We start from the raw sequence: 26,845 nt of genomic DNA on the forward strand, positions 1-26,845 counted from the left end.
GTCATTCAGTGATGTTTATTACAAAGCAAACCGTACTTCCAAGCTATCTCCCCATTCCACATTCACTGATCAGCCATGCCTATCCTGCATAACTGCCAAGCATAAAGTACTTTTAGAAATAGTCCATTTTTAAACCCACAAAATGATTTACACAACATTAGATTCCCAGTAAAGGGCTTGAATCCTATAGACTAAGATCTGGCTATGTACATCTGATGATTCCCAATAAGAATGAAATTACAGTAGTTTGTATTGCCTCCTTGTGGTCAGTATAACTGGAAACACCACATATAGATTGTGTAAAAATAGAGAAATCCACCACCAGCCCGGGGGAGTGAGAGAGGGTGAAAGTCAAGTAAAAACCTTGTACACAACTATCTCTCACACGTTCTCTGAGATTTTGAGGGGAAATGGACTGTATATACCATTCTAATCAATTATATATATTCCGTCCAACAACAGCACTGAGCGTTGGACCTGGATAGCTCGTGAAGTTGCACTATATTTAGTCATCTAAAGTGCAATGGTCAATGAATTCAATTCTTGGTAGAGGATTTGAATCTCAGAGAATAACATCTGGTTATGTACATCCAATGATTCCCAATAAGGACCTTGTACTAACTTTTTACATATAGTATTCTCTTGGCAACCCTATTGTGCAAAGCAACAATACCACCCTATAAAACATGTAACCAGAAATTACAAAGATCACCACAATTGCAGTATATGAGTCTATGTTAGGACTTGCCTTTGACTTGGAACAGCATTAGCAACCTAGTCCAATTTGTGGCAGTCTTACCCCATGACAGGTCAAGTCACACTCCAATGCCACCCAATAGTCATAGGAGCAACATTTTTAAACAATTGTAGAAGTTATGGGAAAAATTAAGATCTCTGATTCCAAATAACTCCCAAAGGCAAAAGGATTCACTAAAACCTAATCCATGTGTTTATATGTGTGGATAGATGGTGTACTTACCTATGTGAGAATATGCAGTTGCTATATACAGTGGGCCAAAAAAGTATTTAGTCAGCCACCAATTGTGCAAGTTCTCCCACTTAAAAAGATGAGAGAGGCCTGTAATTTTCATCATAGGTATACCTCAACTATGAGAGACAAAATGAGAAAAAAAATCCAGAAAATCACATTGTCTGATTTTTAAAGAATTTATTTGCAAATCATGGTGGAAAATAAGTATTTGGTCACCTACAAACAAGATGTCTGGCTCTCACAGACCTGTAACTACTTCTTTAAGAGGCTCCTCTGTCCTCCACTCATTACCTGTAGTAATGGCACCTGTTTGACCTTGTTATCAGTATAAAAGATACCTGTCCACAACCTCAAACAGTCACAGTCCAAACTCCACTATGGCCAAGACCAAAGAGCTGTTGAAGGACACCAGAAACAAAATTGTAGACCTGCACCAGGCTGGGAAGACTGAATCTGCAATAGGCAAGCAGCTTGGTGTGAAGAAATCAACTGTGGGAGCAATAATTAGAAAATGGAAGACATACAAGACCACTGATAATCTCCCTCGATCTGGGGCTCCATGCAAGATCTCACCCTGTGGGGTCAAAATGATCACAAGAACGGTGAGCAAAAATCCCAGAACCACATGGGGGGACCTAGTGAATGACCTGCAGAGAGCTGGGACCAAAGTAACAAAGGCTACCATCAGTAACACACTATGCTGCCTGGGACTCAAATCCTGCAGTGCCAGGCGTGTCCCCCTGCTTAAGCCAGTACATGTCCGGGCCCGTCTGAAGTTTGCTAGAGAGGATCTGGATAATCCAGAAGAGGATTGGGAGAATGTCATATGGTCAGATGAAACCAAAGTAGAACGTTTTGGTCTCAACTCAACTCGTTGTGTTTGGAGGAGAGAGAATGCTGAGTTGCATCCAAAGAACACCATACCTACTATGAAGCATAGGGGTGGAAACATCATGCTTTGAGGCTGTTTTTCTGCAAAGGGACCAGAATGACTGATCCATGTAAAGGAATGAATGGGGCCATGTATTGTGAGATTTTGAGTGAACACCTCCTTCCATCAGCAAGGGCATTGAAGATGAAACATGGCTGGGTCTTTCAGCATGACAATGATCCCAAACACACCACCTGGGCAACGAAGGAGTGGCTTCATAAGAAGCATTTCAAGGTCCTGGAGTGGCCTAGCCAGTCTCCAGATCTCAACCCCATGGAAAACCTTTGGAGGGAGTTGAAAGTCCGTGTTGCCCAGCGACAGCCCCAAAACATCACTGCTCTAGAGGAGATCTGCATGGAGGAATGGGCTAAAATACCAACAACAGTGTGTGAAAACCTTGTGAAGACTTACAGAAAACGTTTGACCTCTGTCATTGCCAACAAAGGATATATAACAAAGTATTGAGATGAACTTTTGATATTGACCAAATACTTATTTTCCACCATGATTTGCAAATAAATTCTTTAAAAATCAGACAATGTGATTTTCTGGATTTTTTCCCCCATTTTGTCTCTCATAGTTGAGGTATACCTATGATGAAAATTACAGGCCTCTCTCATCTTTTTAAGTGGGAGAACTTGCACAATTGGTGGCTGACTAAATACTTTTTTGCCCCACTGTAATGGTGGTATTAATACAAATCTCACAGAAATAAAGAGCTGAAAGGGGCCATTGGGTCCAACTCCCTGCTCAGGACAGGAACCCAAATTAAAGCATCCCCAGAAGATGGCTCTCCAGCCTTCTCCTGAGCACCTCCTATGATGGGAATCTTACCTTTTCTTTGGACAACTGGTCCCACTGTTGAACACTTATCTCTGTTAACCTTAGTCTGCTATTTTCAGCTCAATATCTCCAACCTATTATAATAGTTTTCAGCTTTATTCTTCTTCTAGGGTACATGATTGCTACATCAACAGATCCTTAGAGATCAGCTCACCAATCACTTCTCCTATTCACAAAATAATGGGAAAGAGATAATCTGGATTTCCAAGAGACATTTTCCTTTCAGAAGTAATGCCCACATTAGGAAGGATTCTGATTCAGGTTTTGTCCCCTACTACGACATATGCAAAGATAGATAGATATTTTTATGGTTATTGTTTTGCAATTCTTTTATTATTTGTATGATGTTTAGATTTTAACATTGTACCATGGTTGTTTTAAATGGTATTATTTATTCTATGTAACCTCCTGAGAGTGTTTCAGTTGCAATGGCATAGAAATATGCTTAATAAATAAATGTATCTGCATAGCTATGCTTGAATTCTGGATTTATATATCTGCAAATACAACTTGCATCGATGATTTTTCAGTACAATTTGTAGTTCCATGGTACAATTCTCTATAGGAGGTATAGGAGATGCTTTTAAAATCTTTTGGTTACTTATGCCAACAGAAGTTTGTTCAGTGGGAGGAGAAATGGCTATAGTACACCTTTATACATTATTCAGAGTCCTAGTTGAAGACTGAGACAAATTGATGCGGGATAATAAGCAAGGAGACAGAGGCAATATGAATCATTCAGGCTGGCACATACTGAAAAATGAAAAAAGTGCCCGTAGGGGAAGGAGGCTAAAACATCCAGGGCAAGCCATAACACCTCTCAGAATCAGTCTTCCAAGTAAGCATGTGTGAGTGCAGGCTGCTATTCTTACACAGGACATACAGGTGCTTTCCTCTTCCGGCAGGAACTGTTGCATTGAGGCAGGTTGGAGATGCATAAGAAGCTTGCTTGCTTGCGGATGCATGTCGCCTCCTAAGTACAAGGTGTTTTCTGTACTGGCATGCAAAATGTAGAAGAACATTTGTCCTTAGTTTCACACTAGCAGTTCACCTGCATCAGATCTGAATGCTTAAGTAGCTATATTAAAGGTAAAAACTCCCTCACTTCAAGCTGGATTCTTCAGCTACATGTTCATGTAGTTTTCTTGGAAATAATATGGAAGTAGTATGCTATTGCATTCTGCTATTCTTTCCAGATATTTTTAAAACTCATAGTTTACCTATAGCCCTGGTAGTCTCCCATCCAAATATCAACCAGTTTTGACATGCTTAGGTTGTCTGAGATCAACCAAAATTAACTAGGTGCTGCCATGGGCTGTACTGGAATAGCAAAACCAATGCAAGGATTTTGTATACTGTATAGCAGATGTCATAATACATTGGTTAGTATTTTATCAAATTTAATGTACCAGGCCCTTTATTATTTTAATTAAAATGGACTGAGCTGAAGACTCATTCTGGCTTGCCTTATGAGAAAGGCAGAAGGCACTCTCTGACAATGCAGCACTTTAACAAAAAGCAAGAAGTGGACAAATTCACCTTGGTTACCATTCTGAGGCACTGGCAAACTACATTCCACAGAATACGCATTTTAAATGTGGCTCTTAAGAGACAACACAATCATTCACAGTAATCCAAAATACAATTCATTTCCCCCCCAAAAATTAAAAAACAAAGCATACAGGGAGAGCAATGAAACTCACTTTGGAGTGGCAAAATATAAATTTAGGAAGGTAAAGTCCATAGTTTAAAAGAGGAACTTGGAATTCATGGAGTAAATTGTTTGCTGGATTTGGGAAATTGTAATTGATATTCACTTGCATGCATTTCAACTTGAAATAATCTTCTCCCATTGTCTTGGTTTTAGAATAAATGCCAGACTGATCAAATAGGGCTAGACTGAGAAATGATGAAAAACGTAACTTGCGTTTGAATACTGTCCCTTTGTGTACAGCTTAACAGAATTCCTGAACAATATGTACATTTACAAAATACAGTATGAAACAGGATTTCATGCCATTCTCCACATCCTAAATTGTCACATTTTCCTCTCAGATATAATTTACAATTATTAACATGTATCAAAGATCTTGACTTGGAGGCAAACCCTAATTGCAAGACACATTCAAACAGAAATAGGCTTCCCCCAGACTTAAACAAGTCATTTTCTAATTTCCTCTTCTCCTAAAGAAAAATCGTATTTTCTATTCAGTTGTCCTTTGAGTTGACGGGAATTCTTCTCTTGGCAAGAAAGCAGAGTGTTGGTTAACTATTACGAAAACAACCTGCTGTTTGACTTCCTGAACTGAATGACCCTTTGTGGATCTTCATATGTTTAGATAAGTGGTCACTGCGGGCAAATTTCTTCTCGCACACTTGGCACTGGTAAGGTTTGAGTCCAGAATGGGAGCGCTTGTGGCGAGAGAGCTCATCTGAACGGGAAAACCTGCCAGACAGAAGAGGAAATATTTGTTTACTGCACATTTGTGGAAACCAAAGAGACTGTTGCTTTTCACCCCGCGCCATCAACACCAAACCACAGAATGCAAGAGAGATTTCTGGACTATAGAAAAGATAATCAAATAGATAGATGGCACTCTAATTTGAAACTCCAGAAACCAGAGTTTTTCCACTTATGAAGTTTTCCTTGTAAACCAAACCTTGGCTCATATAGGTTCACACACACATAAATTATGTATAGCATGTTATATATGAACCAAAGAGAGAAGAGACATGGCATCTCTCAAATTCACAACAATAAAGGCTTATGGTCCTTTATTCTTGTGTACCTCTGATCTTCTCTTTCCCTCTTATGGTGTCTTTGCTTCTATTTTCATACACAGATTTGGACACACACACACAGTCTTCCTAAGAAGTCTTTCAACAAAGAAACTCAAAGGCCCTGACAAATATTAACAAAGCCATTGTGCCTTTGTGAAGTACCACTTCTCTATTTAGAATGTGAAAAGAGATGCAGAAGGAAGCACCACTTGTCCAGTGTTATGTAACAATTCAGAAACAGGCTAGACATGATCTCACAGCCTATCAAACTGGGCTGAGAACACAAACTGCTCCCTAGCAGATTTATTTTCCTTTTAATTGCAAAGGGGCCTTTGTTGAAATGGAATGATGTAAGGCAGGTATTGGGCAACATGCACCCATCAGCCTAATTTCAAAACCCTCTCCAAGCAATCAGTTCAGTACTTTGGCTTGAGCAATCTGTCTCTCTCCTTGGTTGCTTGCAATACAAAGACCTTTTTTGGGGGGTGGGGTGGGGGGAGACAGTCTCAAAAAAAGAGACAAAGACAGGGAGGCAAAAATAAACTTTCCAAAAGGGAAAGAGGTAACCCTGCCCACTGTGGGTTCTGGCCCTGCCTACCACTGATCTTAGCTCTGTCCATGACTCACACTGAACCTTCAGCAGATGACCTTCCCAGGAATGTAGGCCTTGACATAATAGCATCCCCAATTCTAAAGAAATAATGTTGACTTATTTTATCCATATTTCCAGGAACTACAGCCTGATGGAAACCAACTCCAGGCTATGAGCAATAACTCTTTACTAAGGGCACATTCATATGACTGTACAGTACTTATGATTAAAGGCCACCATCTTCACCATAATGACACCATTTCTGCAGAATGACCTCACCTCCAACAATGTCAACTCCAAAGTTGGCATGCTGTAGGCACTCTCTGAAAATGTTTAGGCTAGCTTTTCCTAGCCAATAGCTCCCACTCATATTTTGGATCTTTTAAACAGATCGCTTGTTTATACACATAACTAAACAATGCTCTAAATTCTATCAAACCCCAACTCTGCCACTGTATAGAGCCACTCGGACAAAACCTAGAAATGCACGGTGATATAATGGATTTTGCCACCCTCTGGTTTCCTTTCTTAACAGCTCCTACTAGAGGAAACATAAGAGCAGCTCTGGATCAAAGATTAATTAAGTCTAAAATCCAGATTTCCCACAGTGACCAACCTGGGCATCCTAGCAACCCCGAAGCAGGGCAGGAAGGCAACACCATCTTTTGGCTTATAGCCATTGGTAGATTATAATAATCATATTTTAAAAAACAAAGACCTTTTTTCTCAACTTATTTTTTGCCTAAATGGATCAGGCTTTGATTCTCTTAATCCAGAATCAACCTGGCCAGAAAAGAACTAATATCTCTAGAGTACCTACCTCCATGACATAGCATAGTTTCAAACTAAGGGAGTGCATTCCTGGTTACCAAAACATGCCAGAACCATGTAACAAGGCATATATAAAATAATGTAGAATCTGAAATATGTTCTGCTTATAATTCCTCTCACTCTCCATTTGCATTTAGAAGCAACTCATTGCTAACACAGCAGAGGAGTCAGCAAAGATCCATTTCTTAATACATTTACCAGAGTTCTGAGGGGGGAAAACTGACTACATTGCTGCAATGAAGTGGGACTACGTTCCAAAGTTATGTAGCCAAAAGGGAGGAAGCAAACACATCAGCCAAGAGCCCTTTGGAGCATGATTCTTGATGCCTCGTAGACTAAGAGTTGTAGGCTAAGAGAACAGCAAATGAGAGTGTGCCAAAGCGGCAAAAAGGAGATCCCTGTTTGTTGTGGCATGTACTTAAAAGCTGCAATTGTTTAGATATTATGGATTGGGAGAAGGTACATTTCCCTATTGAAGAACCCCTAATTTTCCAAGTTCTTCCACAAAATAATAATTGATAATAATTATTATCAATAATAATCTTCAGGTGAATCAGTTGTGGATGTCTCACAACTGAAATAATACACATGATTCCCTAAAGGGAGCTGCTCACAAGACCTTTAATTTCAAGGTCTCAGATTAATTTGTTTCACTGCATTTGACGGAAAGAGTTCATTCCTTTGGTCAATGGTACAGTACTTTCACCCTTTGGGATGCTAGCGGTCTAGCCAGAAAATCACACACACACCCCAAAATAATTAATTAATTAATTAATTAATGCTGGATCTATCTTCTTAACAGCTTTATAAAGGAATTGGCTAGTTCTGAATGGACAAACTGCTCTATGAAAGAACCTATGGTACAATTTGGTTATTTAGGTTCCTGGCAGTATCATTGGTAAGCTATATCAGTATATAAGGATTTATCACACTAGAACTCCCCCTGAGCTTTCAAATAAAAAAGAATACCATTAACCTTCCCCACCCTTATACTAAGACAGGCCATTGGTTTATCTTATTATTGGAGCAATTTTGTAGGATTCTCATTGGAGTCTTTCCATAACTTAACTGGAGATACCAGGGACAGAACTTGGCATTTTCTGTAGACAATACCTGTTCTCTACCATTAATGCCACCCTTTTTAAAAAAAATCTTCTGATTTTTGCTTCTCCTTGCAAATCATTCTGTTAATTTCTCTTGGTGTGTCTTCATTCTTTCATGAGCTTTGTTGAAATATTTTGGTGTTGATCAGGTATCTACAAGGAATATTGAAGAAGACCTTTTCATTCCTTTCCTCTTTTCCATTTCCCAGGACCATCCATACTCTAGGCAGAGGTGGCAGCACCTCAGGCAGCAGTTAATGAAACACAGAATATAATGGTGAGCTACAGGAGAAGAGAGTTGTACATGTCCCACTGTTTGTCCTGGGTACCCTAAGCTTGACTACTCTCCTTGAGATGTGATGTTCAATCATCAATGTTGAAATAAGATTCAGTCTTATTTCTATAAGATTGAATCTTATTTCAATCAGCTTCTCTCCATGGAGGGGATGGGACTATCTCTTTTACCTCAAGTCTTGGGCTGGTCTTGCTTCCCTGAACTCTTTCTGAACACTATTCCCAAAACTTGGTTGCTTCATCCTTAGATCTTCAGTTTTATGTTAGATCATGAAGCCTTGTATTAGGACAAACTATTTGTCTAACTAGCCCAGGACTGTCTATTCTGACCTGCAAAGGCTCTCCAACAACATTGGCAGGGTTGTTCAATCACTTGCTTCCAGAATTTGGCTATACTTAAACATTGCAGAAGCCAAAATATGGTTTTATTTTGACTGTACATGTTGTGATTCATTCAAAAAACTATAATTAAGCAAAACATGTGTGAACTTAATTTCAGCATTTAACAGGACATGCCAAGAACAAAATCTGGGGACTTCTGAATCCACACATGCATTCTATCAGTGAACTGTAGTCAGTGCATTCAGTTTGCCCTTCTCTCACAAGGGTCTCCTTCCTCTCTAACTTCCAAAAGCTATAACCTCCACGCTACCTTGCAGCAGCAGAAGGGAACCTATGGTCCCCCAGATGCGCTGTAGTCCTTGGCCATGCCAGGCAGTCATAATCCAGATCATCTGAAAGACCACAGATTCCTCAGTCTGGTCTAAGCAGTTAGAAACTCCAGGATGCCTGAGAGATGTTTTTGCCTAAGATGTTTTTGAGAGAGAGAATCCCTACCCTATTTTTACACACACATACACACACACGCATTCGCACACACAGAGCTTGGCATCTCTGAAAATAAGTTACATATTATTTTGTATTGTTTCTCTTATTCTGGGCTATCATAGCTGGGCTGTAAAAATCTGGATCACCACTTGATGGCAGTAAAGAGATGCAGAAATCTGAACTCTTTGTTCCTATGCTGAGGTTATTTGGCATCTTGGAGCCCAGATATGGTAACCCTGTTCTTATCACAGAACTGACACTGGGACAAACAACCCAGCTCTGGCAATCACTGCAAAGCTCCCTGTAAATGGAGACAATTACACATCTGTCAACAGCAGCCTCTCTCCCCATTTGGAAAGTCTCCACTGATGCATTGACAGACAGACAGCTGGAGGCTTAAAATTGTACACAGAACCATCTGCTTGAAGAAGAGATATCTGCACATAAATTTAATTTTTCAAAACTGCAACTTTTGATAAGATATAGCCTGAGAACTGAAAAGACCAGCATAACTGCATAAATAAAACAACATTTTTATACAGTCCATGAGTGGATAATTCTTTATCAGGACCAACAAAATGTACAAAACTGTGGACAGCTTTCAGGAGTTCCAGAACTTCATCCAGCAAGTTTACAAGAAGCAGACTGGGGGGAGGGAGAGACAGGAGGACTGAATAAGGCTAACACGAAGATGATGTCACGAAAGCTGCATAAGCAGTGCCTGTATGTGGAATATGACTATACCCGAGGGCCCAATGGCCTGCAGACTGGAAAGGATTCTGGGGGAAAGGAGGAATACTGTGGGGAACTAATTCATGCTGCCTTTGAAAACATGTTGAACACAATCCCAGGGGATGGGGAGCTTAACGTTAAGGCTTTCCAAAGCTGTAGAACACCAAGCAAAAATTCAGCAGCTGAGGCTTTTCCCAGTCCTGCTAAGAAGGAAAGAAGCTACTTTACACCAAACTAAACTATTGTAAGCTGTCAGGCAGCTGTAAAACGAATCAAAACCTTGTGAGTTAGGGAAAGAGAGAAAGACAGAGAAACTATTGTGTGTGAATTAGTCTTTCACCAAGAACGGACATAAGAAACGCCATGCCTTTCAACATTCTGTTCCTAACCAGATGCCCGTGGGAAGCCTAACAGCAAGTTACAAGGACCAAAGTATGCCATTCATATTTGTCAGCAAGTGATATGCAGATTGCTTTGATACTGGACTGGCAGCCTTTGATAATTTTACCCTCCAGAATTTGTTTAATTTCCTTTTAAAGCTGTGGAAGTTGATGGCCTTCAGGGAGTCCTGTGGTAACAAATTTCATAATTTATCTGTGGTGCTATGTGAAGAAATACTTCTCTTTATCTATCCTAATCTTTTACCACTGAGTTTTGGAAGATATCTCCAAAAAGAAGGAGACAAACATATGTGCCTTTTTTATAAGCTAAGCATCCAAATTGCTGTAATCTTCCCTTGTGGGCAATTTGCTCTAGTCCTTTGAATATTTTAATTGCCATTTTCTGTATCTTTTTCAACTCTGTATTAAATATATAGCAGCAGAGTCACACACAATTGTCTAAATATTCACTTTTTAAACGTTGCTTCATATTAATGGGCATAGATACTATTAACCACATCAAGAATAATTATCCACATTAACAAATGCTTATATAGCTGTTTATATCAATTGTGCTGAGATCCCATGTATGTTTTTCACATCAGGTATTAGATTTCAAATTATTTTTCAAGCAATACATGATCTATATTTGGACTACAATCCTAAAGAATCTTGCAAGCTTCACTGCACCTACTGGGAATGTCTTTTGAGAAAATATATGTAGAATTACATTGTTGGTTCAGAGAAACAGTTATAGAGATTACAGAATTCTAAGATCATTAAACATATTTCAAATGCTTCACTGAACAATGAACTATGCTAAAAAGAGGCTTCGACAGTAAGCCTGTAATTAAAAAAAAGCAATCAAATATGCAGCTGGACAGCCTCATTAAGAAACTGGTTTTCACTGTCACCTACTTACCTCCAACCACAGTCAGGCCAAGTACAGGTATAAGGCTTTTCTCCAGTATGACGTCGGAAGTGTGCCTTAAGATGGGAACTCTTGGTATACATCTTGGTGCAGCCAGGATGTGTACACTTGTGGACTCGGATAACAGAAGGGGAAACTTTGGGTACCTTGGTTTCTATACTCCTTGGATTTCCAAGAACTTCTGGCCTCAGTGCCACAGGCAAAGGGGCTATTCGTACATACTTCTGGTCTGTGCCTTTCACAGGACTTGGGGTGACCTGAGGATAAACAGTCAAGCTCTGGCCTTGCATTCTGATGATCAAGTGGGCCACCCGGATACCACCAAGAGAGCTCTGGATGGATGAGCTATCTTCTGCTTGGACAGGCTGCACCTGAAGGAGAACAGGGATTGTCCCCATGGTTCCAGGCATGCTTGTGTCTCCAGATACTACTTCAGCCTGAACAGAGCTAGAAACGCCTTCATCTAGATCAGTTCCAGCAGCAGACTGTTCCCCTGCATTACTTACATTGATTTCAGATTTTATCTCAAGTTGTCCTCCTGGCTGCTTGTCATTCATCTCATCCTTGAGAAGTGCCTTCTTCTCATTGAGGAACTCCTCAATCTCTTCCAGTGTAGGGATGAACTCTCTAGAGACTTCAGAACAAAAATCTGGTAGCTTGAGATAAGCCTCATAGATGGTATTCTGTGGTTTCTCCACTTCCTTCTTTATCATTGACAATGAGACACCCATCTCTGATGTACAGACTGTATTTGAGGTAACAGCTGAAACAGATACTTGTTCACTGCTGCAATCCTGCAGTAAATTTAATGGTGGCATGTCAGGCTTGAGAACATCTAATATGTTATCTTGCTGATCAAAGGTTGGGGCAAACAATGGACCAGAAACAGATACCAGTTTGCTATGACTTACTGAGACCATGGGTTGGTCTAGTCCCTCATAAAAAGATGAACTGCAAGCTGTGTAATCAAATCAGATGGAAATGAAGACCTTGGGAAATTATAGATCCACCTGCAAGAAAAGAACCACAAACTTGTCTAAAAGAATCCACATTCTAGCTGAAGCAAAATCAAAAGATGGAAGACTTTTGGAAACTACTTTCATAGGAACACAAATTCTAATTCAAAAATATCCCTGAAATGTATTGCAGTGGTATCCAAAAACTGATTTTTAGTTAGCAACAAACTCCTGGTATCTGCAACTGTTAAGAAAACCATTAATTTGGCACAAAATCTATCTTTATCTTTTAATTATTTGGCCAATGATGCATTGGCCTTCTCCTTTTGCCCTGAATTTTACTGCACATTCTATTATTATTATATCCCACATTTTCTTTATACATAACTCAAGATGGCAAACATATCTATTATTTTGATTTTCAATTCCCATGTGCAATTTCAGGATTTACGTTTTGAAATGTTACTGCATCATGACATACATGCATATAATCAATTTTAAAATAAAGATATTTCTGCAAAAAAAGTTAAAGGAAAGTCCAGCCACACTTATTAAACTACAGGCATATACAACACACTATATATTCTGCTGTGTATCTGAGAAATCTTGTGCGTTATTGAGTTATTTCTCTGTGTCAAAAGATACAGAGAAAGAGACCATGGGTTGGTCTTGTCCCTCATAAAAGATGAACTGCAAGCTGTGCAATCAAGTCAGATGGAAATGAAGACCTTGGGAAATTATACTCAAGGGGGCAAATAAGCATTGCAGTACAAATAAAATCAGCATCAATACACAAACACACACATACAGTACTGTGCAAAAGTCTTAGGCAGGTGTGAAAAATGCTGTAAAGTAAGAATACAGTGGGGCAAAAAAGTATTTAGTCAGCCACCAATTGTGCAAGTTCTCCCACTTAAAAAGATGAGAGAGGCCTGTAATTTTCATCATAGGTATACCTCAACTATGAGAGACAAAATGGGGGAAAAAATCCAGAAAATCACATTGTCTGATTTTTAAAGAATTTATTTGCAAATCATGGAAAATAAGTATTTGGTCAATATCAAAAGTTCATCTCAATACTTTGTGATATATCCTTTGTTGGCAATGACAGAGGTCAAACGTTTTCTGTAAGTCTTCACAAGGTTTTCACACACTGTTGCTGGTATTTTGGCCCATTCCTCCATGCAGATCTCCTCTAGAGCAGTGATGTTTTGGGGCTGTCGCTGGGCAACACGGACTTTCAACTCCCTCCAAAGGGAGTTGAGATCTGGAGACTGGCTAGGCCACTCCAGGACCTTGAAATGCTTCTTACGAAGCCACTCCTTCGTTGCCCAGGCAGTGTGTTTGGGATCATTGTCACGCTGAAAGACCCAGCCACGTTTCATCTTCAATGCCCTTGCTGATGGAAGGAGGTGTTCACTCAAAATCTCACAATACATGGCCCCATTCATTCTTTCCTTTACACGGATCAGTCGTCCTGGTCCCTTTGCAGAAAAACAGCCTCAAAGCATGATGTTTCCACCCCTATGCTTCACAGTAGGTATGGTGTTCTTTGGATGCAACTCAGCATTCTCTCTCCTCCAAACACAACGAGTTGAGTTGAGACCAAAACGTTCTACTTTGGTTTCATCTGATCATATGACATTCTCCCAATCCTCTTCTGGATCATCCAAATGCTCTCTAGCAAACTTCAGACGGGCCCAGACATGTACTGGCTTAAGCAGGGGGACACGCCTGGCACTGCAGGATTTGAGTCCCAGGCAGCATAGTGTGTTACTGATGGTAGCCTTTGTTACTTTGGTCCCAGCTCTCTACAGGTCATTCACTAGGTCCCCCGTGTGGTTCTGGGATTTTTGCTCACCATTCTTGTGATCATTTTGACCCCACAGGGTGAGATCTTGCATGGAGCCCCAGATCAAGGGAGATTATCAGTGGTCTTGTATGTCTTCCATTTTCTAATTATTGCTCCCACAGTTGATTTCTTCACACCAAGCTGCTTGCCTATTGCAGATTCAGTCTTCCCAGCCTGGTGCAGGTCTACAATTTTGTTTCTGGTGTCCTTCAACAGCTCTTTGGTCTTGCCATAGCAGAGTTTGGAGTGTGACTGTTTGAGGTTGTGGACAGGTGTCTTTTATACTGATAACAAGGTCAAACAGGTGCCATTACTACAGGTAATGAGTGGAGGACAGAGGAGCCTCTTAAAGAAGTAGTTACAGGTCTGTGAGAGCCAGACATCTTGCTTGTTTGTAGGTGACCAAATACTTATTTTCCACCATGATTTGCAAATAAATTCTTTAAAAATCAGACAATGTGATTTTCTGGATTTTTTTTCTCATTTTGTCTCTCATAGTTGAGGTATACCTATGATGAAAATTACAGGCCTCTCTCATCTTTTTAAGTGGGAGAACTTGCACAATTGGTGGCTGACTAAATACTTTTTTGCCCCACTGTATTTTCAGAAATATATATTGTTTATGTTTATCAATTTACAAAATGCAAAGTGAACAAACAGAAGAAAAATCTATATCAAATCAATATTTGGTGTGACTACCCTTTGGCTTCAAACCAGCATCCATTCTTACACTTGCACACTTTGTACACTTGCACAAAGTCAGGGATCTTGTAGGATTAGAGTCAGGTGTATGATTAACCAATTATACCAAGCAGGTGCTAATGATCATCAATTTCATATGTAGGTTGAAACACAGTCATTAACTGAAACAGAAACAGCTGTGTAGGAGGTTTAAAATTGGGTGAGGAACAGCCAAACACTGCTACTAAGGTGAGGTTGTGGAAGACAGTTTCATGTCACAGGTCATATACCATGGCAGGACTGAGCACAGCAACAAGGCACAAGGGAGCTCTACTGCATTAGCAAGGTCTCTCCCAGGCAAAAATTTCAAAGCAGACTGGCGTTTCAAGATGTGCTGTTCAAGCTCTTTTGAAAAAGCACAAAGAAGTGGGCAACATTGAGGACCGTAGATGCAGTGGTCAGCCAAGGAAACTTACTGCAACAGATGAAAGACACTTGCTTCCCTTCAACATTGGAACATGTCCAGCAGTGCCATCAGCACAGAACTGGCAGAAACAAGTGGGACCCAGGTACACCCATCTACTGTCTGGAGAAGTCTAGCCAGAAGTGGTCTTCATTGAAGAATTGCGGCCAAAAAGCCATACCTCTGACATGGAAACAAGGCTAAGCGACTCAACTATACACGAAAACATAGGAACTGGGGTGCAGAAAAATGGCAGCAGGTGCTCTGGACTGATGAGTCCAAATTTGAAAGATTGGGCTGTAGCAGGAGGCAGTTTGTTCGCTGAAGGGCTGGAGAGCAGTACAATAATGAGTGTCTGCAGGCAGCAGTGAAGCATGGTGGAGGTTCCTTGCAAGTTTGGGGCTGCATTTCTGCAAATGGAGTTGAAGATTTGGTCAGGATCAATGGTGTCCTCAATACTGACAAATACAGGCAGATACTTCTCCATCATGGCATACCATCAGGGAGGCGTGTGATTGGCCCCAAATTTATTCTGCAGCAGGACAACGACCCCAAACATACAGCCAATGTCATTAAGAACTATCTTCAGCATTAAGAAGAAGAAGGAGTCCTGGAAGTGATGGTTTGGCCCCCACAGAGCCCTGATCTCAACATCATCAAGTCTATCTGGGATTACATGAAAAGACAGAAGGATCTGAGGCAGCCTACATCCACAGGAGATCTGTGGTTAGTTTTCCAAGATGTTTGGAACAACCTACCTGCCGAGTTCCTTCAAAAACTGTGTGCAAGTGTACCTAGAAGAATTGATGCTGTTTTGAAGGCAAAGGGTGGTCACACCAAATATTGATTTGATTTAGATTTTTTTTCTGTTTGCTCACTTTGCATTTTGTAAATTGATAAATGTGAACAATTACAATATACATTTTTGAAAGCATTCTTACTTTACAGCATTTTTTCACACCCGCCTAAAACATTTGCACAGTACTGTGTGTGTGTGTGTGTGTATATATATATATATCCTGTTGCACCTGCAGACACAGCTGTCCCTATGCTAGAATGGGACAAATGATTCTGTAACCAGAAGTTAATTTTGTAAACATGCCTATGCTTTCAGTTCAGTAGAACAGAAAATGGCTCAGAGGAAGAACAGACTGTTTCTGGCAAGCACATCACAAATAGTAGGAACCCAATTGTGCAGATTGCATGGCACAATAATTCTAAATTGGTATTTATCAGTCATGTAGCCTGATGGGGAACTAATGAGAACCACGTTTCAAACATTAGCAAAGTCAGAGCAACCACTATTCATATCTATTGTATCAATCCCTCCTCATACAGACATTTTCCACAAATTTGAAATTCAGCACTGAATTTGGTAATATGTAGAATTTGGTCAGAATTTCAGACCGTTGGTAAGAATAAAAGGTGCATTTAGCCATGACTTCCTGCTTGTTGTTCATGTATCCGTGCAGACACCCAAACAAACACTTTGCTTAGTGAGCAAATAAGTTGAAGCTGAGAGTAGAATAGATAACTTAGCTTCTCTTAGTAAAACATTCCCATAGGAGAAGCTTTTGAGTTGGCATCAGAGATGGAGCCCTAAAAAAGGGATCCTGAAGAGCTGAGGAGAGGAACTGGAAAGAAAACTTGGATATAATGGCTGGCAAGAAGTTAAATGGATGTAGACAGTGTTACACTGTTGAAGATTTGGTTTGGGTTTCAGGACAGAGCAATGATAGCTGAAGGACCTAAATTAGACTGGGCAATGTTATACTATAGAAGGCTTGTTAATTCAAGGGCAAATCTGGAGGAGGTCACTGAAGGGAGTTGTCACCTGAGATGTGGAAGAAGGCTCACTGAAGACAAGAGGAAGCTGCGTAGTGAGACCCTGTTTACTTAAACTCAGGGACAGAAGATAACGGAAGACAAGACATTCTACCAGTCAGAGCTGAGGGAGGAAGCTTGTCCCAATCTAGGAGAGAAAAAAGGCCAGCCAGTACCTATTTAGCTCTTATCTTTAAAGTAGGATGTCAAAGAAATACCTGTGGGGCACATGTATGGTAGAGCAACTCTCACTGCTTGCAAGCATACTGTATGCAGTCAAGAGAAGTCTTAGGCTACTATATTCAGTAGTAGAAGGGGAAAAAAGTTCTCCCTGCAAGGCAGAGGGAAAGTTTAAAAAGTCAAGTGACAGTGTTATCAGCAGCCAAAGGGGAAGATGAAGTGGGCACTGGAATGCAATTAGCCAGTTGTAAATTCTGCTTCCAGAGCTAGCTGGTGAAGTGAAAGTAATGCCTTAGCTGTGACATGCTTTGTTAATAAACAAAAAATCTCTCCCGCCCCCCCCCAATCCAAAGGAATTGTTGTTACACTGTGACATTCATCAAATCTTATGAGCCCATAGAAAGTCCCTGTGACAAGCTAAATCTCCTTCAGGCTGAATTCTACTCCTGATGATTTCATGGATATGTCCATACAGCTCTCCTGGCAACAACACAGAGGGTCACCACACCATTTTAACTTCCCTGCGTACTCTACCGTGATGGGATTTCCTGGTGGTGGTCTCCCATCTAAATACTAACCAGATCTCACCCTGCTTAGCTTTTTGAGATTAGTTGGATAAATGCTCCCATCTAGCTGGGCAGTAAGAACAAGGACACTCAAGGCAGGGTTTTTGTTCTTGTTCTTTTGGTATCTGGAGCTAAAAGCCAGAAACAGCGTAGTTGGCCATAGAAGTGTCAGTTCATAGATTTATCCATGTATGACTTGCATCAAATTGCATACATACATCTGTTCCTTAGGTAAAGATACAATTTTGTAAGTCACACAAGTTTTATCAATCAATTCAAAACTTTTTCAATGCACTTTTTTACCTTATATTTTTATAAAACAGCAGCCATAACTGGAAATTATGCTTAAAAATAATTGAAAAAAATAAGCAAACATAAATCCAAATTTGTGTAAACAGATTTGAATGAAAAACAACAACAATTTGAGAACGTTTGCCCCTGTCCCACTGAGTAGAGCACAGAATTCAGAACTATGCGGATGTATTCCGAGGGCTTAACTGACAGAGCACTTTTCTTTAACAGCATTCAAATCAGGGCTTATCTTCTCGTGTACCTTCCTGCAAGAAAACCTAATTACAGGTACATTCCTGAATAAACATATCCACTTTTTGACAGCATAGCATTCAAAGCATTTCACTTCCAGCCCACGGCAACATTCAGGTCAAAGACCTGGCATTGCTCAATGCGTTTTGGTACACACCATTCACAACAGTTGGGCTGTTTCTTTGATCACACACCCACTGCAGGTGCCTGTAACGTAAGCCCAGAAATTGCAAGGAGTTAACTCACTCTTCCTTCTCCTTCCTCTCCAGAACATTTGGTAGCAATCTAAAGAAATGGAGACCAGATTTTGTTAAAAATAAAACTGGGAAGCTTAAGAAACATCCCAGAAAAGGCAAGTATGTTCCCTGCCTTATTTATAAAAATAATAAAGGCAGGATTAAAAAAATCTTTAAGAAAAAAGCGATGATTTCTGTCCTTTGCCGAAAATCCATACGGCCATGGTCCCACCCTGTGCTTCAAAGAAGTGAAGCTTGGCTAGCAGTCTTTACCTTTCAAGAACTTTAAATACATGGCTGGTTTTGCACTTTGTAATTTGTTGTAGCCATGGTTTACTGGAAAGAGACATTGTGTTGGTTCAGACACAATGCTAAGCCAGCCATTTACAAAACCCGGTGCCTGGGTTATACAATATATTAAGCCAAAACCCAAACATATTGTATGACGTCTTAAGATCAAGTAAAGGGACAATGGTGGGGGGGCATTCATGAAGAGAATATACTGTACAGGCTTGGAATTTTTAAAACGTAGACTGTTCAAATTAACTCTCTCTGTAAGGAGAGAGGGGGTATTTTCTTTCCATCTCTTCTTTTATTATGGCTAGGGACTTGAAAACCAGAACAAGTCCAGGCCTCTCTGGTACCTTCAGCCATGGAAGCTAGATGACTTCAGTCCAGTCACGCTATCTCAGCCCAACCAACCTCAGAGGGTTGTTGTAGTGGGAAAAAATGAGAGGAGGTAGTGCTATGTTTGGCACCTTGAGCTCTAAACTAAAGACAAGATATTAAACTAACAAATAAACCAATATCTGGGAGGGCTTCACTCTGTGGGTTAGAACAGAAACTAAATATGGTCCAGAACCCAAAAACAGATGGCCACATTTCACCAGATTTCTCCCATTTCTGTTTCTGGTTGACAGTGTTTATTTTCATTGCTAAACTGTTTTTAATTATATGTCTCTCTCCCCCCCCCACCCGCTCAGTTTTTTCCTTCAGAAAGTGGATTCTTAAAAGCTAGCACTGTGTTAGATCTTCAAACAACAGCAGCTTCAGCAGGTGTTGAAAACACTGTGACTGCTTTCAGGGCTAAATCTGACATTATTTTTAGAAGGCATGAAAGGCACGTGTGTCTATGCGTGTGTTGTCAGGATCCACTTAAAAATCTCATCTGCAATTTAAAGCCAAAGACGTGGGGGGGGGGGTCCTTCCTTCATACTTGATGGCACACACATTTATTTTTCATGTGTGCGCATATCTGAAAAATAAAGTAATCAGGGGAGAAGTCCCTGACCAGGACACAATCTATGCTCAGATGTGTCTAAAGCTATTAAGACCCAGTGCATTCAGACAACAAACTTGGCTTGTCTGAACAGAGGCATTCAACAACTGCAAAAGAAGTTGAATAGTCAATAACAAAGGTGATTTGTCCTCAACAATTGATGCTCTGAAAACACTTTCACCCTGACAACAGAGAGTCAAGTGAGAACTCGCCCTAACTAGATGCAGATATAAACTGGGTTATCATATTGCATTTGTTTAACTAAAGTTTAATGACTAAATAAAAATAATCTGTATTCACACAACACATAAGGAAGGAAGGAAGGAAGGAAGGAAGGAAGGAAGGAAGGAAGGAAGGAAGGAAGGAAGGAAGGAAGGAAGGAAGGAAGGAAGGACATTTTGACTCAGTATGTTATGTGAATGCAGCCACAGTTACTATATGAATAAAACAAAATGACCTGAGTTAACATGTTATTTTGCTTAAGTTTCTTCAAATTACGTGCTGTTCCATGTGGCAAAATTATTTGTTATTATTTAAAAGACATATATGAACAAGACCTATAAAATCAAGACTGCAAGTGAAACAGTCTCAGCTTCCATGCTCCCTACCTTCACCACAGAAACAGACTAATCAATAGCAGAATGTCACTTTGCAGGCAGAATGTCCCCCCATAGCCTTTCTATTTATTTAAATAGGCTGCCTTTTTGGACAAAGCCCATTCAAGGTAGTGACCAAATGTAAATGTAATACTATCATATAAAATTGTGATTAAAATTTAAATTTCAGAAATAAAGAGTCCAAGCATACATATTAAAATATAATTCAATTACTAGGAAAACATTTTCAGTAATAAAATACCAGAATAGACAACAGTAGACTATCATTTGATGTGATACATCTTCTACTCCTGCAATAAAAGAAAACATGCCTTCAAAATGATATGTAAGCACCTTTGAACTGAATTATCCCTTAATTTAAAAAAAAAATAAAGTCAGAAAGCTGGTTCACATGTGTATCAGAATCAAATGATGATTGACTAAGATAAATCATGACTAAAACCAAATAGTAGGTATTGGTGATATTAAGCAATTTATTCTTCTTCTTCCATATGGGCAATATCTAAAGTGATCCAGTCAGTTTACACATATAACTACAAGTCAAGTATTAAGGAAAAATCAAGTGAAAAATTTGTACATGGGAAAGAATTTGGAGATTAGGTTCATATAAAAGTATTCTCATTTTTGGCACTTAGGTTTTCATCTATTTTTACAGGGGAAAGACATCTTACCTATTGCACAGAGGAACTGTAAGCAAAAAAAACATGGAAATTAGGATGTTGCACAGCCTAATTAAAGGTTTGTAAAGCTTCAGCTGGAAATCTGGCACAAGAACAACTGCTCTGCCTAGATATTGTGTTAATTTTGGTACATCCTATCATTCACATGTTTTATGTTATCATTTATTTTATAGCAGTCTTTTTTTTTTCAAAGGAACAACGTAACAGTTTTGGCCAAGAGTTGAAAACCAGTTTTGGCAGTGGAAAATTGAGCCTGTTGAACTAAGAAATGAATTCTAGTATTTATGTAGATTTTAATATTATGTACGAATGATAGCTGAGCCATCCAATTTCCCCTGTATCTTGATTAATAACAACATCAATAATGGGCACATGACGCAATGGAAATGTTGTAGTATTGAAGTCAGGAGGGGAAGAAGAATGTTTTTAAAGCAAACAGGACAAATATGAGACTGAAAAGACTGAAACAGCTGCATAGCTGGCAGTGTGTGATTAAAAAATGAGGGTGCCAAGTAAAATGGGTTGAAGGAGGTGAGAGCAGTGAATCTGAGGTGGGGGCAGCACAGAAGAGGGCAATCTCTTTGTGAAGACAGTGATGTTGCTGGGGCTCACACACCAGGCCAAGACCTGATGCCCTGTAACCCACTGGCACAAATCACAGCTGCCATGCCCCACCTCTTTTTTTCCCCAGAGAGAAATGTGGGTGGGTGGGAGAAAGAGATGGGGACATGTGGACACATAGTGGAAAAAGCAGAGAAGACTGAACCCAAAAAGAGAGAAATGAGGGGGCAGGTGAAGGATATTTGGAGGATAGGTGAAGGTGGGAGCGTATGGGTTTAGGCAAATTCAGATTGGATGGATCGCATGGATCAATCAGAAAGAACATTGTTGGAGGTATGTAAAATGGAGACAAAAGAGTTATGTGAAGATTTAAGGACAAGCGGCCCAGCTAGCTTTGACCTTGCTAATCTCAACAAATTAAGCATGATCAGACCGGGTCAGTACTTGCTGTTCTCTAGTGCAAAAGGGCGGACATGGCCAGCGACGAACCGCGGAAAAACAGAGAGGGGGAGTATGCAAAGTGCAGTGAGAGGGCAAACAAGCGAAAGTGCATTGCGCTGGAGTTGTAGGGAAGAACGGGTGGACTTTTTGAGAAAGAAGCTGTTTCCCTGGCGTCAACTACGGGTATGCCAAAACGGGAGCGGGGCAAGGCCCTATTTTCAGCTCTCAGAGGTGGAGAAGCACGGGAAGGGAGTCACGCGCCTGGCATAACCCGCGCGCTCTTTGCTTCTCCGTAACGGGCGCCAGCAGCTCGGATGGCAGGAACGAGCGCAGCCACAGGGCAAGGCTGCCCGGACCGCACGCGCTCCTCGGCTCACCTATCGAGTTCCCACCTACTACAGCGTCGCTTCCCCTCGCACCGATCCGAAGGAGGGGGAGTCCCGCCCTGCAAACCATCAATCAACACAGCTCCGTGCTTCCGATAGGCCGGGCGAGATCGACTCCGACGGCGGCGCACTCTGTCGAAGGACGAGCGTCTCGGGTTACTCGCGTTCAGCGGCGCGTTGCTTCACGCGCCCGCAAAACCTCCGCTCTAGAAGTTTAGCCTGCCTGGCTGGATTCCTGAAGCCCCATTACCTTTGCCAGCGTGACGGGAATCGGACGCGTTTCTGAATTAACGCTTTCGGGGTGCGAAGATCGGACTGAAAAAGCTACCCGTCATTTGGCGGCAAGAAGCCCAGATTTCGCACTAGAAGCGCTAGGGAACTCCACTCGCCTTAACATGCCATCTGCAGTAGACAACTCACGAGGATGATTTATTTCCCGCTCAGTGTCCCAAATAATCAGCGGGGGGTTAAAACAAATACATTATCCGAAGAGCAGACCTGTCTTCCGGGCTTTTGCTCCCCGGCAAGCACATCGGCTCTTGATCATGAATCCGTCCCCAACCCAGCCAGCTGGGGCAGAGAAAGAGCAGAACTAGTTCTTGGAAGGTGTTAGTTCGCACGCGGCTGCTAGTGCCTTCCCAATAAAGTTGCCCTTTTACAGCAACAGTGCACTTCGACCTTCCCTGTTGAAAATGCAGCCACTCCCCGCACAACACGCGCCTCCGTCCCCCTTCGCTCTCTGCCGTGCCCAGCTCGCGCGCGTCCGCGCCAACACCCCCTCGCGTTAACTCTTACCCTCGCCGACTGCGGCGCCGCTCCCGCTTTCCCTCTCCTCCTCGCGCTCTCACTTTCTGCTCACATGATCCGAAGGTAGGTGCCCTCCGGAACAGTGGGCCCGCCCACTCGAAGGCTTGTCTCTATCCTCGCCTCCTCATTGGACAGCCCGTCTCAGGGGCTCGCCTGGCTCTGCTAGCCGCAGGGCCACGTGCCGCTGGTTCGGCGAGAACACGGCAGGCGCAGTCGGACCGTAACGGGGGATTTCCCCGCACGCGCAAATACGGTTCTTGTTTACGTCTTCATTTTATTCTTGCTGCTCGCTTGAAGGTCAGAAGTCCTGATATTTCAGTCTTATATGCCTTGAAGCTAGTGGGATGAAAAGGTATATGTTATATTAGGAAGAATGTGCAGGGCTAAATGATTATAATGCTTATGAAGTTACTATGTGAGATTTTTCTACCTGCTGGTGGATATATTTGTAAAAACAATGCATAGCGTGCTTGTCAGTGCAATCTGAAATACATCTATGAAGGAAGTCGAATCTTAATAATATGAGTTTAGGATTAAAATCATAGACAAACGTGGATTTATTTTTAAAGCCCTTCCCCCCTTTGTTGATACTGTGGTATTTGTTAATAACTTAAGAAGCAAGAGTCTATATATCAAAATGGTTTTATACTTCTCTTTAAGATTAGAAATTAATTGCTGTTGAAGTACATATGTTCTACAAGACTAAATCAGTTTTTGCATTAGTATCACTGACCCAAGAAAGCTTGAGAATTGATATTTTGTAAGGATTCTGTGAAGTGTGATAGAATAAAATTGGCACGAGCACCTCCCGTCCATCCAAGTCAGCTTACCAAGAAATAGTTAACCTTCTCAGTGGTATTTTAGTAGCTGACAATCTGTTCTGAATGCAGAAGGTCCCCAGCTTCAGTCTTGGGATGTTTAAGTACAGCAAGGCTAAAAACATTCTGCCAACTTCTAGAGACCTATTAACAATCAGTGTCTACAATACTGAGCTCCATAGACTGACTCATAAAGGGCACTTTCTCAACATTAAGTTTCCTAAGTCTATTGTTGTTGTTGGTCACACAGTCAGCCAGTTGTTTAGACTCTATTTGGCATGTTTATCCACCTATCAAGTCCTTCCCAAGGACCTGGGATAGGCAGATGTTGTTGTTTGATGGTGTTAAAAGTATCGTCACAGAATGTAAGTTGTTCCAAGTAAAGTTGCCTTTTGCAATTGACTGATGGTGATTTTGTCAATGTCGATGGTCTTCAAGTGGTGCTCCAGATGTTTTGGGATTGCCCCTAAGGCGCCTATTACTATTGGTACTATATTTGTTTTCTTTTGCCATGTTCTATTCCTATTTGCAGGTCTTTGTATTTTGTGATTTTCTCCAGTTCTTTCTCTTCTATTCCGCTGTCTCCAGGTATTACAATGTCCACTATCCAGACTTTCTTATTAACAGTTGTTAAATTTGGGGTGTTGTGTGGTAGGTGCTTGTCTGTTTGAATTCTAAAGTCCCAGAGCACTTTAGTTTCTCCATTTTCTATTACTTTGTCCCACCAGTTCTTGCTTGCAGGCAAATGGTATTTCTTGCAGATATCCCAATGAGCCATTGTTGCTACTTTGTCATGCTGTTCTTTGTAGTCAGTCTATGCGATCTTCTTGCAGCAGCTAACTAGGCGGTCCACTGTTTTTTCAGCTTCTTTGCAGAGGTGGCATTTGCTGTCTGTTGCTGTCTTCTTGATTCTGGCTTTATATGCATTTATTATTATTATTATTATTATCATTGTCATTGTTATTGTTATTATTTAAAAAACTAAGCCCAGAACATAAATAAAAGAATACTGTATCATTTGAATTTGAATACTGTATAGAAATACACTTAAGCTAGTGGAGTTATTTTGACACATGGTCCACAAAAATTCCCAAGCATCTCTTATCCTTTTCAGAGGGAAATACAGTAACAACAACAACAACAACAATATAAAATAGGAATGCATCAGCTGGTTTTTCATGGCATCCAACATCTGCTGCCTGAGGTTACCACCTCACTCTGCCTAATGGTAGGGCCAACCACTTGTAATGCCTTTACATATACATATATTTGAAGGGTCATTAATGGTATCTGGAAATAACTACACTCTGATTCTTCAGTCTTAAGTATATGCTTCCCCAGTAGCCTTCTCAAAAAATAGCTAAGGGAACAATTACACTAACCATTCTTTGGTTGGGCCAACTTCAGATTTGAAAGTTAGCAAAGTGGTCACTTACTTTTCCTGTGGCAATGAGCTCCTGAACATATGTTTAATGGGCAGCATTAGCACACAGCCAGGAATTGCTTTATTAAATTTCCCAGTGTCTCTAAGGCAGATTTGCTCCAGGGCAGTGTTATAGATTTAAAATGGTGTTTCTAAAACGTAACTGTAAACCACTGGGAAAAATAGCAACAACCTCCCCCAATACTGTAACAGCATTTACCCCGCCACCACCACTCATATCTCAAATATTGAGGACAGACTTCCAGGTGAATAGGCTTAATACTCTGGGGTCGGGGTGGGGCTGCATGTTATAAAAATAGTCCAAAGAAAACCCAACTCCAAGATACTCATATTTGAGTTTAAAGCTGTGCCTGCCGGATGGAGGATATGAGGACAAAAAGGAAGGCATGTCCTCCTTTTGCTGGACACCTGGTAACCCTACCTAGGACTCATCTGCCTTTCAATTGATAAGGAGTCTTCCTGCTGGAAGAACTAAATCCAAGTAAAGTTCAATCCTAGGACGTCTTATTTTAAAAATGACAGCACTACAATTTCTATTGTTATACTTTCCTCTTGACTTTATGTGCTTTCAGGTATCATTCTTGCCTTTGTCTCTGATATGGATAGAGTCTTAGCAGGTGGCAACACCTTGGCTGAGGCTAGGCAGGGTAAGCCCTGATAAGTATTTGGATGGGAAACAGTCTGGGAATTTCAGGACAGTTGGCTAGATAGGGCAGCTGAAAAAAACACCCCAGAAGAAAGCAGTAGCAACTCACCAAGCCAAGTAAACACTGCAACAAAACAGTGTATGGAGACCAGGTCGACTTGCAGATGTCTGTATTTTACAAGTAAGGATAGTGGCTAGAGGTGAACACGCTAAATGGGGAGCCCTTCCTCTTTTTCCTCCATAAAGAGCCACCCAGAGTCACCCTCTGGGGGAGATGGGCAGCATACAAATTTAATGAACAAACAAACAAACTTGTTACTGGTGCAGTCCTATAGCACTCAATTTGGATTTATTCTCAGGGAAAACCAGGAGTCACAGTTCCTAGTCGTTTTATACTGTTGTCATAAGGACTGTTGAGAAAATGAGTACATAATGTCCTGAACACTCCAAAGTGATATGGAAATTCTAATAACTTCTTGGCATTCAAAGCTTGGCTTGTTGAGAGGAAAATACTGTTAACTGGCAACTGCTCTGTTCCATACCACACACACGAGGATCTGATTCCTACATTATGTCAGCATGGAGCACTGTCTCTTCCTTAAAGCATGAGCTAGCATGATTAGCCCCT

The 26,845-nt window shown here is 40.9% G+C and overlaps 1 protein-coding gene and 1 long non-coding RNA gene across 8 annotated transcripts in view; one reads left to right on the forward strand and one right to left on the reverse strand.

The window, feature by feature from the left end:
* Positions 1 to 23,387, reverse strand: LOC103049950 (Krueppel-like factor 15). Of its 7 annotated transcripts, XM_088154379.1 has the most exons (5): positions 23,298 to 23,314; positions 18,460 to 18,587; positions 12,149 to 12,247; positions 11,229 to 12,031; positions 1 to 5,211 (listed from the first exon to the last, which is right to left on the reverse strand). In XM_088154379.1, exons 3-5 carry the CDS (start codon positions 12,155 to 12,157, stop codon positions 5,031 to 5,033), a joined length of 993 nt encoding a protein of 330 aa, XP_088010505.1. In that variant the 5' UTR covers positions 12,158 to 12,247; positions 18,460 to 18,587; positions 23,298 to 23,314; the 3' UTR covers positions 1 to 5,030. The 7 variants fall into 7 exon arrangements, with proteins under 7 accessions (XP_088010505.1, XP_088010504.1, XP_088010500.1 ...); XM_088154378.1 differs by lacking the exon at positions 18,460 to 18,587 and having other exon boundaries at positions 23,298 to 23,387; XM_088154374.1 differs by having other exon boundaries at positions 11,229 to 12,247; positions 23,298 to 23,313.
* A 2-nt stretch (positions 23,388 to 23,389) lies between these two features.
* Positions 23,390 to 26,845, forward strand: part of LOC148214227 (uncharacterized) — a 36,056-nt gene continuing 32,600 nt past the window's right edge. The window contains exon 1 of the long non-coding RNA XR_015798583.1: positions 23,390 to 23,661. This is a non-coding gene — a long non-coding RNA (uncharacterized LOC148214227). The remainder of the gene's footprint in view (positions 23,662 to 26,845) is intronic.

The sequence above is a fragment of the Python bivittatus genome, unplaced genomic scaffold (assembly GCF_059951505.1).
Source record: "Python bivittatus isolate LINGU-HERP-01145 unplaced genomic scaffold, Pbiv_v1 ctg000700_np1212, whole genome shotgun sequence".
Classification (NCBI taxonomy): Eukaryota; Metazoa; Chordata; class Lepidosauria; order Squamata; family Pythonidae; genus Python; species Python bivittatus.